General features: G+C 28.4%; 5 protein-coding genes across 11 annotated transcripts in view; 4 read left to right on the forward strand and 1 right to left on the reverse strand.

The window, feature by feature from the left end:
• LOC124432288 (protein yippee-like 1) overlaps positions 1-4,421 on the forward strand; it is a 27,575-nt gene extending 23,154 nt beyond the window's left edge. For all 4 annotated transcript variants that reach the window (XM_046981087.1, XM_046981090.1, XM_046981088.1 and 1 more), the window contains exon 5: positions 174-4,421. In XM_046981087.1, the coding sequence (XP_046837043.1) occupies positions 174-263 (90 nt within the window). In that variant the 3' untranslated portion in view covers positions 264-4,421. The remainder of the gene's footprint in view (positions 1-173) is intronic.
• A 145-nt stretch (positions 4,422-4,566) lies between these two features.
• LOC124432284 lies at positions 4,567-9,220 on the forward strand. Its single transcript, XM_046981082.1, has 5 exons — positions 4,567-5,810; positions 6,535-6,881; positions 6,973-7,244; positions 7,338-7,569; positions 7,766-9,220. Exons 1-5 carry the CDS (start codon positions 5,782-5,784, stop codon positions 7,936-7,938), a joined length of 1,053 nt encoding a protein of 350 aa, XP_046837038.1. The 5' UTR covers positions 4,567-5,781; the 3' UTR covers positions 7,939-9,220.
• On the reverse strand, positions 8,784-12,928 carry LOC124432283 (FGGY carbohydrate kinase domain-containing protein). 3 transcript variants are annotated; one of them, XM_046981080.1, is made up of 11 exons: positions 12,791-12,928; positions 12,176-12,422; positions 11,973-12,084; positions 11,660-11,897; positions 11,437-11,561; positions 11,164-11,346; positions 10,871-11,078; positions 10,643-10,793; positions 10,499-10,573; positions 10,112-10,389; positions 8,784-10,012 (listed from the first exon to the last, which is right to left on the reverse strand). In XM_046981080.1, exons 2-11 carry the CDS (start codon positions 12,350-12,352, stop codon positions 9,922-9,924), a joined length of 1,638 nt encoding a protein of 545 aa, XP_046837036.1. In that variant the 5' UTR covers positions 12,353-12,422; positions 12,791-12,928; the 3' UTR covers positions 8,784-9,921. The 3 variants fall into 3 exon arrangements, with proteins under 3 accessions (XP_046837036.1, XP_046837035.1, XP_046837037.1); XM_046981079.1 differs by lacking the exon at positions 12,791-12,928 and having other exon boundaries at positions 12,176-12,570; XM_046981081.1 differs by lacking the exons at positions 8,784-10,012; positions 12,791-12,928 and having other exon boundaries at positions 10,193-10,389; positions 10,492-10,573; positions 12,176-12,577.
• A 211-nt stretch (positions 12,929-13,139) lies between these two features.
• On the forward strand, positions 13,140-14,740 carry LOC124432286 (ribonuclease P/MRP protein subunit POP5). Its single transcript, XM_046981085.1, has 4 exons — positions 13,140-13,309; positions 13,451-13,596; positions 13,665-13,834; positions 13,915-14,740. Exons 1-4 carry the CDS (start codon positions 13,278-13,280, stop codon positions 14,035-14,037), a joined length of 471 nt encoding a protein of 156 aa, XP_046837041.1. The 5' UTR covers positions 13,140-13,277; the 3' UTR covers positions 14,038-14,740.
• Positions 14,741-14,803: 63 nt separating this feature from the next.
• Positions 14,804-15,784, forward strand: part of LOC124432282 (serine/threonine-protein kinase pakE) — a 32,110-nt gene continuing 31,129 nt past the window's right edge. Inside the window, exon 1 of one of the 2 annotated variants that reach the window (XM_046981077.1) lies at positions 14,804-15,116. The gene's annotated coding sequence lies outside the window, so the exon portion shown is untranslated. The remainder of the gene's footprint in view (positions 15,117-15,784) is intronic. The other variant, XM_046981076.1, reaches the window with a different exon arrangement.

A 15,784-nucleotide genomic window follows, 5' to 3' on the forward strand; every position in this document is an offset into this window, starting at 1 on the left:
CTCCCTCCCTCTCTCTCTCTCTCTTTCTCTATCTTTCTCTTTCTCTGTCTCGTCAGATGGAAAAACATTAGTACCATATAGTACATAAATATATATATATATATATATATATATATATATATATATAAATGTAAGAAAATCATATAATAATATTTTCATTGTAATTTTCTCAGGAGCATGCCTTTGAGTCAAGTCAAAAGTACAAGGAGGGCAAGTTCATAATCGAGCTCGCCCACATGATCAAGGAGAATGGATGGGAATGAAACCTTCTTAGGGGAAATTTCGATTAATATTCCCCCTGATCTTGAATCGCTTGCGTCGAACTTCGTTCATTGATGATAATGATGATGATGCTGATGATGATGATGATGATGATGATGATGATGATGATGATGATGCCTCTCCTATTGCGAAGACGAAGACGACGATTACGACTACGATGACGACAAATAGGAATAACGTCTTCGTTCTAATATCGTAAAGTGCGCGGCTCATCTTCAACCACTCCCTCTCATTCCCCTCATTCCCATCCCCACTCACTCGCTCACCTACCCCTTGTGTCCACTATCCTTACTCCTCGCCCTCATTCCACTATCTTCTCACTACTTTCTCAAGTTCAAGCTGTGAACCAAATCCCCCAATCCACAACCCTCCTAATCCAATCCAATCCCAAGCCAACCTCCAAAACAACCCTCTCTTCTTCACTCTCTGTCGAACCACCAACGAAAGTCTGTGATTTCATTTGTGATTTCTAATCTTAGTAACGTTTATGTTTCGGACAATTCGACGGCTTCGAATACAAGAACGAGGACGAGGAGGACAAGAACTAGAACGAGAATTAGAACGAGAACGACAAGAACGCAACCGATTTTTGCTTCTTTTCGATCGACTCGAAAGACGAGCGATGACATCGGTGAATGATCCGCATTATGCGTATGCGGTTCCTATCCGCCGATAATATATTAATTGTGTAAAGAAATTTTATTTTTCGAAAGGACCGCGCGCACGCGCTCACTCTCTGACGCGGCCGCGCAATATATATATATATACACACACGCATATATATATATATATAAATATATATATATATATATATATAGATTATTAAATAAGACGACGATATGACATCGCGCGATTATGGTGAATATGATGACGACGATGGTGCCATGGTGGAAACAATAACAACTACAGCAACAACAACAACAATAATAATAATAATAATAATAATAATAATAATAATAATATTAATATTAATAATAATAACAATAATAATAAAGGGACCGGATAGCTCTGTTCGACCTCAGGGGTGCCCCTCCCTCCCCTCATATTTTCACTCACATCATTATTCTGTCGTTCGATCAGACGACAACGATGACAACGACGACGACGACAAAAACAACAACAACAACAACAACAACTTACAACAAGCAAAAAGCAAACAAGCAAGCGTCGTGTCCGTATAGATATAATATGTTAAGAAATAAACGCGTGTGTGTGTGTGGGGCACCCCAAGGAGAATATCAGTTCTTAGAAATCCGTTATTCGCACTCGAAGTCAATCCTTTTAAGTGCAACGGAGAAAAAAAAAAGGAAAAAAAAAATAAACAAGAACGGTAAACGAAAAAAATGAGCAAGAACAAAAAGAAAAGAAATGAAAAGGAAGGAAAAGAAGAGAAAAAGTAAGAAAGTAAAAGTAAAAGGAAGGAAAAGTAAAGTAATGACAAGTAAAGAAAACACAACAACAACAACAACAACAACAACAACAACAACCACAACAACTAACACACACGTCGCTGAACTGACCGCCTGCCTGCCGCGTCTATCATTGGAATTTCACTGCCGATATTCCTAACTATTAATTAAGAAGAATTATTGCGTTGTGCATAGACGACGCGAGAAAGAAAGAAAGAAAAAAAAAAAAAATATGGTAGTCTCTTAGTGTAGTTTACGTTTAATAGTATATTAACTGAAGAAGAAAACAAAAAGAAAAGAAAAAAAAAAAAAAAAGAATAAAAAAAGCCTATATTACAACATTATAGGACACCTCTCGTGGATGATAGAATATAAGTAATTAAGTAAAAGTAATGAAGAAGGGGTAAGTGAGAAAGAAATCGCATGGAAGAAAGATAGAGAGAGAGAGAGAGAGAGAGAGAGAGGGAGAGAGAGAGAGAGAGAGAGAGAGAGAGAGAGAGAGAGTGAGAGAGATATATATAGAGAGAAGAAAAAGGTCTGGTTATGTGTTGCGTGTACATGTTTGATTTTTATGTTCACCATGCCTGCCAAACTGTCTATTTGTCTACCAGTAGTTACTACTGTTACTAGAAATATTATAGCGTGTGTATATATATATATATATATATATATGTATGTATATATATATAACATGTTCACGTTTATGTTAATTTTATTTTCTTTCATCGGCTCTTGCAGGGTGTGGTGCGACTGAATCTTTTATTGTAATGCCACTGGACTGCGCCTTCCTATGCACGCACTATAATAATACGTTAAAATGAAAAGAAAAAGAAAAAGAAAAAAAAAAAAAATAACATTATGGAACAAGACAATTGCTCATTACTTTTAACGTCGATCTCAATTGTAAATATTAAATAGGATTCTGTAATATCAATGATTTTATGAAAGCAGCATTTTCGTTCTGCTCAAAACTAAAAAAAGAAAGAAAAAGATATATATATATATATATGTATATATGTATATATATATGCATGTGTATATGTGCATGTATATATAAATATATATTTATATATTATATATATATATACATATATATATATATATATATATATATATGGTATGGTAATTGATCGTGAGAGACGATAAATTTTCTTTAATTATCGTAATAAACATCGTGGCTGGATGTGTGAAAAAAAAAAAAAAAAAAAAATGAGAAAAAAGATTAATAATGACACAGTGACATTTCTAAGAATAATTTTCGTTAACGAAACTCGCATCACGAAAGTTTTGTTATAATGAGAATTCAATGTAATAATACGTTCTCAATTTAATTTATAATCTCTTCTTTTTTTTTTCTCTCTTTATTTTCTTTCTTTCGTTCTTTATTTTTTTTTTTTTTTTTATTTTTTATTTTTTTATTTATTTATTTTTTTTTTTTTTATCACTTCGTTTCATGCGTAAGCTTCCAGCAATAGTTATGTCGTCGAACAATATGATACAAGTATATTCTCCGCGGATGTAACTATCAGAATTATTTTGTCGAGATATATTCATCGTATATACATACATCGTTGAGGAAAACGACAACAAAAAAGAAAAAAAAAAAAAAAAGGAAACGAAAAAAAAAACGAAAAAAAAAAAACAATAAAGTATTTTCTTCGCTCGTAACATACAACAGAGAGAAAACAAAACAAAAAAAAAAAAAAAAAAAAAAAAGATTATATGAAATTCGTACCTAAGCACATTCTCCTCTCTTCATAGGATCGACAAAAGTTGTGTAGTAAGAGATTTAATGTTTATCGATGCTGATCAACGTGCATGCGTTTTTAGAAATCATGACACCGTTAGATATATGCATTCACGCGGGATAAATACGCGACACCGGCCAAATTCTTCTAATCGTCAACAAAATCGTGGACCTGAAGGTAGCAATGTTATTAATGGAAAAAAATATATGACGTAATTAATTTGTATTTTTAGCAAAGGAAAAAATAAAAAAAAATAAAAAAAAAAAGAAAAAAAAAGGAAAAAAAAGAAAGAATATGTACCAATCAAAGAAAAGAGAAATAAAATAAAATGAAATAAAAAGTAAAATTAAGAAAAGAAAAAAAACAAAAAAAAGAAGAGGAAAAAAAAAGAAGACGTAAAAAACGTGTCGAGATGCGAAAAGAAATTGTACAGAATTTGTCACGTCGTTTATCGTGGTATTTTTTTTATAAGTATACATCGAGAAATACAAAATATCGGGCATGTTAAAGCAAACTAGCAAAAAAAAAAAAAAGAAAAAAAGAAAAGAAAAACAAAACCCAAAGCTTCTTCTCAAAGGGGTTACTCTTAAAATGCATACATATGAAAGTGCAGTATATTCGTGTGTATGTTGTGAAACAACAAAAGAAAAGAAAAAATGCAAAAAAAAAAAAAAAGAAAGAAGAGAAAAAAGACAAAAAAAAAAAAAAGAAAATGGTTGAATGAATGTGCCGGCCTAAAATCCTCACGCTATCTCTTAAAGAGTACTTTTTATATCAACGTGCCGATGTCCTTATATCTGCACTCCTCCGAAAACCTTATTAAATTGTACCCAGCGACACTAATTCTTGTAGTTCTCTTCAGCCTCCACCCAACATTCACCACTACCACCATCACACGATTTTGCTTTGTAAAACATGTTCGTAATAAAAAAAAAACGGAAAAAAATTAATAAAAAGTAAAAAAAAAAAAAACAGAAAGAAATGCAAAGTATTCGATCATTCAATGCATCTTTAATTACTTCAAATCATTTCCAATGTCCGTGTTACGTGATCTATAATAATGCGTACAGCGAACTGTTTTTAAAAAAAAAGGGATTCTATGTATTTTGCGTTTTATATAATGACATAATTATTGTACATATATGATGATTACTAAAGTTATCGAGATGCTTTTTTTTTTTTAATTTTTTATTACTTAAGCTCTTCCAGTCGATAGAAATAATGATAGTATTTTTCTTTCGAAAAAGGTACACGCACGCAAGGTATAAAATCCACGAAATTTTCACAACTTTTTCACCAAAACCCAAACATATTTATACGCTGACTGGAATCAGAATAAAATGGATAAAATGATTATTCGCAATTCTTTCGAAAGGAAATGCGTCTAAGATTTTTGATTATCGACTGAGGATAAGTAGATTTTCTTTCGTACCGAGTAATGGTAAATCTGAAATCTACTTTACCATTGACAAAAATACAATTTGACATATTTTAATAGAAAATTATTTATTGGAGCATCGTTAATAGACTAGAAAAGTGATATCGTAAAAGTATTACCTAAAAATTCGAAATAGAAAGTTGATTTTCCCATAATCATCTGTAATTAATAGAAGGACAAAGCTTCGTTACTAGTTATTCAGCACATACGAATTCGAAAGAACGCTGATTGGTTACGTCGAAGTAATTGAGTATTTTGAACACGCATGCGTATTATCGTCACCTTGCTTATATCATCGAAGTATATATATATTACATATCTATTATAATTAATTTTCTGTCATCGAGAAAGAATGCTGGATACATGGACGAACGATAAAACATATACCAAGAAGCAATTATTTCCTCGTACCTTAAAACGTAAACAAAACGTTTATAATAAAGAAAAATACTGTGATGTGTTTTATGATTAATTGAAATCACATTAAACACTTTAAATATATTATTTCTCTCGTATATATAGTTTTATCGATCGATTATGTAATCAATCGATGAAAACAATCGAGTATAATTGTTAAAAGTAACACCAGACGGCGCATAAATCGGATGTTAGTTGAATAACGCTGTAGTTGGAGCTAGTAGAAATCCCTTCTGTCCCAACTAGACAGTAGTGGTTTTGATTATTTTTTTTTTCGTTTTTCCTTTTTTTTTCTCTGTCTCTCTGTCTCTCTCTCTCTCTCTCTATCTCTCTCTCTCTCTCTCTCTCTCTCTCTCTCTCTATCTTTTTTTTTCTCTCCTTTTCTCTATCTCCTTACGTTTTTCACTTTGTTTATATATTATGTTAAATTAAATTCGGTGTATTTTTGTATAGTTACGAGTACATAATATAAGAGCGAATGTGAAAGATGAAAAATGCGAAAGTGAAAACAGCAAGGTAACTATATAGAGATTAAAATCTTTAGATTGTTCGAACGATACTTGTTGCATGCGGTGCGTGACAAGCTGCATTTGTTTACATACACTTTGTATTTTAATGATTTTTCTCTTTCTCTCTCTTCCTCTCTCTGTCTGTCTCTCTCTCTCTTTCACTTTCTCTCTCTCTCTCTCTCTCTCTCTCTCTCTCTCTCTCTCTCTCTCTCTTTTTCTCTGCCTTTTTCTCCTTCACGATCACGTTTACATAATATGATAAATTAGTAAAGTCGATTAGCATAAAGTAATAGCATTATGAATGAAATTCATGGGCCTTGATTAAGAATGACTTCTGTATTGATTTTTTTCACCCCCTTGTATTCTCCCTAACTTCAAATAGCTTATAACATACAAATATGTAGTAGAATGGTGTAGAAAAATTTTGTATTTAAAGATTATAAATATATATAACACTTATTTATAATATTAGGTTTATAAAATTGATTTATTTGTTGGTAAATAATATGTTTAATAATAATAATAATAATACAAATAATAATAATAGTAATGATGATAATAATGATAATAATGGATTAAGATATTTGAAATCAAACATTTTTTTATTTTAATACTTGTGAAATTTAAAATATATTTAAAAGTTTATCTTTATATTTGTATATATGTGTATATATATATATATATATATATGTATTTTTGTTTAATATTAATAATTTATTTATATATAACAGGGACTGTTCGGACCATTTTGGGGATCAAGGAGGATATTTTGATGTTGTCGTACGTCCAATGTTACAACAAGGTCATGAAGGAGAGTTATGTGGTTGGTTAAAAGAAATGAGCTTAATTCGTACCGTTTCAAATTGTCCTCATTTGGATTGTAAAGGAAGAAGTTTGGTTTGGAATCCTGCCAGGATAGTTGATAAATATAATTGGACTTGTCCTGATTGTACTAAAAAACAATCTATCAGAGAGAAGTCCTTCTTTTTAGGGATAAAATGTGATTTAAAATTGTGCCTTCAATTGATATTAGGATGGTGTCAAAAGATTTCATATGAGGATGCTGCCTCTTATCTTGGTTAATAGTATTAATAATGTTTACAATTTTTAATGTCGAATATCTATAATAAAAAAAATATGTATTAAGAATTGTTACAATATATTTTCAGATATTAAAACTCATATAGTTAAGAAAGTCTATGAAAGATGCGATGAAGTTTCAGAAACGTATGTGATGAGCCATCCAGAAGATTGGATTCTTGGGGATAAGAGTACAATAGTAATCGTTGATGAATTCCCAGGGGGTTGTATGACTAGAAATTATATAGATACAAGTACTAATAAAAAACGTAACAATAATTCTCATACTATAGTGTGTATAGCTGAAGCAAATACTTTGCCACCCCGTATGTGGTTACATATGATAGAAGCAATTCCAGAGGTAAAAGAGTTAATGTTAAATGTATTTTTACATTTCTTTCTTTTTTCTTTTTTTCTTTTTTTTTTTCCTCTTACATCAATATTACATTTTCAGCCAATCAAAATGGATAATATAAAAAAGGATGTTAGTAAATGTAGTATGGTCGATGAGGCCTTGAAAGAAATAACACGGCACACAGTACCTGGAAGTTATATTATAGCTAATAATAAAGCTCGTTGCTGTAGCTATGAATCATTATTAGAATTAAAGCAATATAAAGTTATTAGCGTTGAACAATTACAAAAATTTGATCCCCCAGGAAAGGGTAAACTTCTTGAGAATTTAGGTAAATTCTTTTCTTATAATTTTTTCTTTTTCTTTTCTTTTTTTTTTTCTTTTTTTTTTTTTTTCCCCCCCCATGTATTTCACTGCAAATTTATTTATCACAACGTCTATTTTTTCTTTTTTTCTTTCTGTTTTCTCCTTTTTTTTTTTCTTCTTTTTTTTCTTTCCTTTTTTTTTCTTCTTCTTTTTTTTTTAAGAAACTATTTGGCAAACGGGAGTAGAAATATGTGAAGAAATTCAAGAAACTACCCATACATTGGGTCAACATATAATATCAAGGTATCTATGGAGACAAAGATTTGGTTCTTCGCCTTCAACGGCATTTCAATACATGTTAAATCATATAGCTGAATGTTTTCGATTTTCTTGAATTTGAATCATTCATCAATTCTATTGAATTTATTCTTTTATATTATCATTGTTATTTCCCTTACTATTAATAATTTGGATATTACTGTTATACAGAAGGTAAATATTTTTGGATGAATAATCAAAAGTTAACATTTTTAGAATATATGGTAATAATGTTTTTTTTAAATATTACGATCTGTATAGATTTTAATACAGATTATAATGAAATAGCACAAAATATTTTCTAAATAGGATAATGAGAGTTAATATTTGAAAAGAAAAACTTTTTACAATATTAGCAAAAAAATTTTTAGAATCGTAAAAGATAGATTAAAAAAAAAAAAAAAAGAAAAAAAATAATAATGTTTTTGAAATTTTCTATCAGCACTTTAACACTTTTGTGAAGATGGTTATTCGCAAATTAATGATATATTTTATATAAAATGTTATCTTATGGATAGTATAAATTTACTATCATTCATGGTAAACACATATGCTACATGTCTTCCAATTAATTTTTGGAATTTTGTATATTAAATTGTATCTTTTAAAACAATTGTTGACATCTTATAGCTATATATCATTATACAAGATTAAAAAAAGAAATTATCTTTATTTTGATTAAGTCTTAGATTGTATTTTTATGTACGTAATGTTCCAATGATATTTATCATTTTGATTTAACATATTATCATAGATGCAGTTGATGATTTGTACAGATTCCATCAGAAGACTGATGATATTGATGGTAATGGAATATTTCCAGATACTTTAATACAATAATATGAAATACATTATTGCTCTTTTTTTTTTTGTTTTAATTCATGTTTTATTTCATGTATACTTTTTTCTTTTTTCTTCTTCTTTTTTTTTTTTTTTTTTTTCTTTTCTTTATTAATGTTCATGTGTATTGATAAAAAGGGAATATCTTAAAAGATTTTGAATTTAAATGTATCAAAGTATCATTTCAATCGACATATGAAATATTTTGATATAAAGGAAATGATAAAAATTATTATTGGTAATTTTTCTTGTAATTGAAAAAAAAAAAAAAAACATTGAATCTGAGATAATACTTTTTTTGTGAACATAAATAGCATCATATCCAAAGCATTTTACCAGTATTATAACAAATATAATTGTACATGCGTGGTAGCAGGATAAGTTTTTCTTAATCATGAAAAAAAACCATGAGAAATCATATGTTCTTGGATTAAGTTATGAATGGAATAACTTATATGAAGAACTATTGTTGTGATAGAAAAAAAAAAAAAAAAAAAAAAAAAGAAAAGAAATTATTGCTTCCATATATTCCTATTGATTTTTCATATTCTATATTTATTTCCACTTTTTATATTTTAATAAAGATTTAAATTTTCACCAAAAATATTCCTCCTCAATTTATATATTAAACAAGTAATAATCATTTGATTTCTGAAAACGTAACGCATGAAGATTCCACTGAATTCTACCAAAGTACGTTACTATTGTTTTTTAGACTTGTATAATGATATTAGAGACGCCTATTCTTACTACTCGATATTTTTAAAATAAAATGTTCTCATTAAGGGACTTTTGATATTTTTTTCAAAGATGAAATTTGTAGCAATACTGTTATGATTATGTTTTTTTTTTTTTTTACTATATAAATTAGTAAGTTAAGTACATAGAAATGTATTAAAAATTGTTAAGCACATGATAAGCACACATTCTTTATATTACAAAATGTAATTTGTGATAAAAATAAATATAACTATATATTGTATTCTATATATATATATATATATATATATATATATACACATATATATTTTTTTTTATTTTACATATAAGTACAAAAGATCTACAAAGATTTGCACATAATACATATAAAGGTAATATAAAATATCTTTCTTTTTTTTTTTTGTTTTTACACGATATATTATAATTACTTACATAAGTTTCATTGTAATAGCAATGACGTTATGCATTATTAAATGCTAATTAATAGATAATATTCAGATCAGGCATTTATTTCTTCATTCATAAATTTATCATAATCTCTCTGATCTTGAACCATTCTTTTAAAAACCTCGTATTTTCGTAAATGATATCTACAATGAGAAAAAAGTTTTGCAATTGAAAAAAAAAAAAAAAAACAAAAAAACCACATTCAAGATCAAAATAAATAATAAGTAATAAATAATACTTACTTGTAACATTCAGTTTGTGGTTGTATAACTTGTGCTTCACCTCCCATTGACTTTATAGCAGCGTTCATAGAAACAAATTCCCTTGCGGCATATGATCCGAGAATAGCTGCACCTATTAAAACTGATTCCTTTTCTATAGGACAAAGTACAGGTAAGGCCAAAACATCGGCTTGAATTTGAACAAACAATGGATTCTGACTAAGACCACCGCAAATTAATATACTTTCGATTTCATAACCAGCGGCTATCAAAGTTTCCAAAATATATTTCGTACCATACTGAAATAATAATAATAATAATAAAAAGGAGAAAAAAAAAATATATATATATATATAAATACAATTATTAGATGAAATATGCTTGTAAAATAAAAATTTTACATTGTACCGTCAATGCTTGTATCGTAGCTAGATATAATATTGCTAAGTTTTCCTCATCCACTGATAAGGAGAGACCTGAAACCTTAATTAAAAGAAATTATACGTATTATTAAATTATAATATAAATTTTAATTATTCATTAGTTATCTACCATTCCTTTGAGCGTTGGATCAGCAAGAGGAGAACGATTTCCATGGAAATCGGGCCAAACATGAACATATTTTGTTAAATAGGATACATTTTTTATATTCTTTTTATTTGCCATAGTTTGCAATAATCCAGATAAATATTGTTGAATGTGCCTGAAATAAATAATGTTATTACTATATCCATATATAGTACGTACTGTTATATTAATCATTAATGCTTTGAAAATTACATATTATTTTCTAAAGATTTCAGGATCTTAGGAGTAGCAGGATGTGTGTCAATCACATGGTCAAGTAATTTTCCAGTTGCACTTTGACCACCTTCGTGAAGCCATAAGCCAGGAATCATAGCACTATAATAAGGTCCCCAAATACCATTAATAAATATTTTATCTTCATTTACAGCCATGTGACATGTTGATGTACCGCATATAAGTGCTGCAATTTTGTAATAAAATTTTGTCCATCTTCAAAATATATAAATACATGTTGAATTTTTTATTTTATTTAATATTTTACATACCCAATCGGCTAGATAATTTATTAGATATGCCAGGAACTGTACAACCTATCATACCAAGTCCACCAGCATGTGCGTCAATAAGGGAAGTACCTACTGCTGTTCCCTTTAAAAGTCCTAATTCTAATGCTGCTTTTGCAGATAATCCTTGACCAACCGGTTCTCCAGGTGCTTTTACCTTATTACCTTTAGAAAAATAATACTTTCATTTATTTTATAGGATAACATAAGAATTTAGTATAATATTATATGAGATATCAGAGAGATTAATGATACCTAATTTACTCCAATTATTTTCTTTAAGATCTTGTAAACCAATTTGATTAAAAAAGTCTTCCTTCCAACCATTTACACCTGGTTCAGCATAATAATTCCACTTACAAACCAAAGAACACAAAGATCTATAAATATAAAGAAAAAAAAAAAAAACAAATATGCACGCACACGTAAAAATTTTTATATTTTAATTAACAAAAAAAGAAAAACAAAATATTATTACCTCGATTCAGAACCAGTTGCTTTCCAAGTAAGAAAATCTGGAAGATCAAAAAGTAATGCCGCGCGATTCCAAGACACTGGTAAATTGTTTTTAAGCCAAAGCATTTTAGGAGTTTGCATTTCTAAAGAAACTTTCCCACCTACGTAACAAAGTATATCATGCCTAAGACAATTAATAAAATCTGCTTCTTTTTGAGCTCTATGATCCATCCAAAGTATAACATTTTGTTTATCTTTTCCTAGAAATATTATTTATGAGTAAAAAATGTCATTTATAAATGTTCATTTGTCTAATTGTCTAATTATTTTTTTACCTGATGGACTAACACTGACTGGTAATCCATTTTTGTCTATGGCTACTAAAGAACAAGTAGCATCAAATCCAATACCTTTAATATTATTGATTGAAGTGCCTTCTGTAACTGTCTAAAAAAAAAAACAAAAAATAAAATAAAAACAAACATAGAGTACTATTTAAAAATATACTAATTTAAAATTATTAATAGCAATTACTTACCTTTACTACTTTACAGACAGCACTCCAAATATTATCAGAAGATTGTTCATAAAAATCTTTCACAGGATTAAAAATCTCAAGAGGGCATACTGCAACTTTTATAATTTTTCCATTTAAAGAAACTAATGCAGCTCTTGCACTTCCGGTTCCTACATCAACGCCCACAAAATAGTTCATGATTTTACTTCCTCAAATTTCTGTACTTAAGAATATTGTATTGTTCATTAATAAAAGCCAACTGAATATTCTGTACAGAGAAGAATCATTATGAATTTTAAGCAATAACTTATATGGTTATCAGTTGAAAGAAGCATGCTCTAATCATGTATTTAGATTTTAATGTCATATGACCCTGAGATAATGTTGACCTTAGCAAATCATAATATAATGAATCATTATAAAAATATTAATGGACATAGATGAAATATTTTTTTGTTTTAACTCAACAAAACTTCAATAAATAATTAATACCATTAAAGATCATACAGTATTACAAATATTATATATTTGAATTATTAAATGCAACATCATTTACATTTTTATACACATCTTATCAAAGTAAGATTTACTGTGACTTAGGTTTGTCTTAAGATATATTATATGTCATTTACTTACTTTCAAGATAAGATATGAGTGACGTTTACGTAGTAAACTGTTATGCATCACTGTATAAAAAATTGACATTCTCTACATGTTACCTTGACTCTCAATAACATCATCTTTTTATGCAACGTTGTTATGGATTATTCCCTTCGTTATTTTCTGTACTTAATAATTTATTAATAACATATGAAGATAAAATGTTATTTATAAGAAAATTTTTACATAAACGTATTATAAACGTAAAAATAATTATACAGATACAATGTTATTAATTATAATGGCTTTCACTACCGTACATTTTTCAAGAAAGCCACGTGTGCAGTAAGCATGTGCGTCTATTATTGACCTAACCATTAAACAACTTGATAGACCAAGATAATGAATTCAAGTTTCTCATATTTATAACTAATTGTAAAAATATAAATATAATTGATTATTATATTTAATAAATGGTATTATATGCGTGATTTATCCATTATATTTTAAAGATATAAAATATATGACATTTATAATGGTTCGTTTTAAAAACAGGTAAATAAATGTAATTTATAGGTTAAGTACATTTATATAGGTTAAGTATTTAATATAAATAAACGTTCACATATAATATTTTATTCATGAAACAACGTATGATTTATTATTATATAATATCAATATTTTTGTACATTATAGATATATCGCAGTTGAAATAGTACCTAAAATTGAAAATGACAAAGCATTAACGTTGAAGTCAACGGCATTACAGAATGCTATTCAGGAAAAAGTACAACATTTATATGGAGATTTTGGATCGGCCGCAATAAAAGCTGGATTTCAAGGTAATTCATGTAATAATCAATGTTATATATAATTATTTATATGTAAGATCATTCACTTGTTTTTACAGCAAAATATTGTAACGCACAAACAAGAATAGCACTTATTAAAAGTAGACATGGACCGCATAAATTTATATTAAATTCGATACCATTGATAAGCGATGTCGATGGTCGAGCAGTAACAATAAATATTATTTATGTCAGTGCAACTATAAAACATTGTTTTATTTTTGTAAGAGTAAGTTTTATATTTATTATACGATACAATGTGAAATGTGTTTAAAACAAATTCAAATATTATTGTTGTATATCCATTAGACGTATCAGCAGAAGAAGTTGGAAAAAATGTGGAACAGCTTTAAAAATGATAATCAAAGAAGAGAAATGCAAAAAGCACTGATGAAATTGACAGCGTCTATGAAAGATTTTAAACAATATTGAATTAATCGCAAATATTTATTGATACATTGAAAACAGATTTATGTTCCTCATCTAAAAAAAAAAAAAAAAAAAAAAAAAAAAAAGAAAAAAGCGTTTGATAATTTCAATTGTAATTTAATAATTAAAATTATGTATATGTTTATGTAAATATATATATATATATATATGTATATATATATATAACACTTCATTAGAATTGATTTAAATAATATGTTAGAAAATTATTACTTTTCAAATGTTAAAGAAATAATGTTGAAAAATTCAATAAACGATCGTGCGATTGAACGTATTAGGAAAAAAAAAAAAAGAAAATAAAAAATAAAAAGAAAGAAATAAATAAAAAAAGTAATAAATAAAAAGTAAATAGAAATTAAATTCGTATGGATTTTGAAAAGTGGCGCTGTTTGCGCGCCTTTTAAGCATCGTAGTATAAAAACAGCGCGTAATTCAAATTCAATGGGAAATTTCGTTTCAACATTGGTTGCAAGCAATCTATGGTGGGAGAAGGGGGTGTTAGTGTATAGGGCTGGTTGGTGATCGCCGGCAGTCGTCGCTGCGGCGTTGCTGCAGTTTGTACAACGAACATTAAGAAATCTTGAGAGAACGAAGAAGCACGACACGACAATAGAATCCGGTAGTGCTTCCATATAAATCTCATATTATAATAAAAAAAAAAAAAAGAAAAGAAAAAATTATATATATACATATATATATATATATATATATATATATATATATATATATATATATCGCAATTACGTGTATCTCGTTCGTGTTAGTTTTCTTATTCGTAAAACAAAAAAAGAAAAAAGAAAATACACAAATCCTTTGTATAAACATCGAACGAAGGGGACAAGGACCAAACCAAAACTATTTCTTTCGTTTCTTTTGTTTTGTTTTTTTTTTTTTCTTTTTTTCTTGTTCTTCTATCAGTAAGAAGGAAGAAAGAAGAGTCCTGTGGACGAATAACGACGAGCATTTCCCCACCATTCGCTCGTTTACATCTTCGTGTCGAAGTGGTGAAATCAATCGAAGGAAAAATCGTACATGGATTAGGAGAATGAACGAATTTTTGCACAGTAAGTTTTAAATCTACATAACCAATATTCCTTTTTTCGTTGTCGCTCGTGTAGTAGACAGTAGCTTATCGATTTCGGTCGTACGGGCTCGTCGTGCGAATGGATGGATGGATGGATGGATGGATGGATGGATGGATGGATGGACGAATGGATGGACGAACGAACAAACGAACGAACGAACGTATATACGAATGAATGGATGGATGAATAGTTGTCTAGTTTCCCCTCATTTTCAAGGAAGACATTATCGTCCCTCGCCCTTCTAGGTAACCATTGGGATATTATCGATCGAACGAACGGTTTCCTTTAACTGTCGAATTTTCGAATCTCCCATTCGTCCAAATGATAAATGAAAACATAATTTTTTTTTATTTATTATCGTTGTTGTTGTTGTTGTTGTTATTATTATTGTTATTATTATTATTATTGTTATTATTGTTATTATTATTATTCGTATTTCTTTGTTTCGATAAATCGAGAACGGATTTACAAAGATTTTTTTTTTCTCTTTTCTTAGTATCGTCGTTGAATAATAAAGAAAGAAAGGAGATTAATTTTGTGAAAAAATTTGATTTCGAAGTTGAGCCATTTTGTTTAAAGTTTATTCGTTTTTGAGAAAACATGGCGTAAGGCTCAACCCTTTCTTACTTTAATTGAAAAGCTCGTTG

The sequence above is a fragment of the Vespa crabro genome, chromosome 24 (assembly GCF_910589235.1).
Source record: "Vespa crabro chromosome 24, iyVesCrab1.2, whole genome shotgun sequence".
Taxonomy (NCBI): domain Eukaryota; kingdom Metazoa; phylum Arthropoda; class Insecta; order Hymenoptera; family Vespidae; genus Vespa; species Vespa crabro.

What these genes read in the sequence shown, in the direction of transcription:
- LOC124432284 (XM_046981082.1), top strand. Translation starts at nt 5,782, where the DNA reads ATGAAAAATGCGAAAGTGAAAACAGCAAG. An exon ending in GGATGCTGCCTCTTATCTTG is followed by an intron (nt 6,882 to 6,972) that starts GTTAATAGTATT and finishes ATATATTTTCAG; the next exon opens with ATATTAAAACTCATATAGTT. An exon ending in TAAACTTCTTGAGAATTTAG is followed by an intron (nt 7,570 to 7,765) that starts GTAAATTCTTTT and finishes TTTTTTTTTAAG; the next exon opens with AAACTATTTGGCAAACGGGA.
- LOC124432283 (XM_046981080.1), bottom strand. Translation starts at nt 12,352, where the DNA reads ATGAACTATTTTGTGGGCGTTGATGTAGGAACCGGAAGTGCAAGAGCT. An exon ending in TAAATTATCTAGCCGATTGG is followed by an intron (nt 11,079 to 11,163) that starts GTATGTAAAATA and finishes ACAAAATTGCAG; the next exon opens with CACTTATATGCGGTACATCA. An exon ending in CCACAAACTGAATGTTACAA is followed by an intron (nt 10,013 to 10,111) that starts GTAAGTATTATT and finishes TTCTCATTGTAG; the next exon opens with ATATCATTTACGAAAATACG.
- LOC124432286 (XM_046981085.1), top strand. Translation starts at nt 13,278, where the DNA reads ATGACATTTATAATGGTTCGTTTTAAAAACAG. An exon ending in ATGGTTCGTTTTAAAAACAG is followed by an intron (nt 13,310 to 13,450) that starts GTAAATAAATGT and finishes TGTACATTATAG; the next exon opens with ATATATCGCAGTTGAAATAG. An exon ending in ATTGTTTTATTTTTGTAAGA is followed by an intron (nt 13,835 to 13,914) that starts GTAAGTTTTATA and finishes TATATCCATTAG; the next exon opens with ACGTATCAGCAGAAGAAGTT.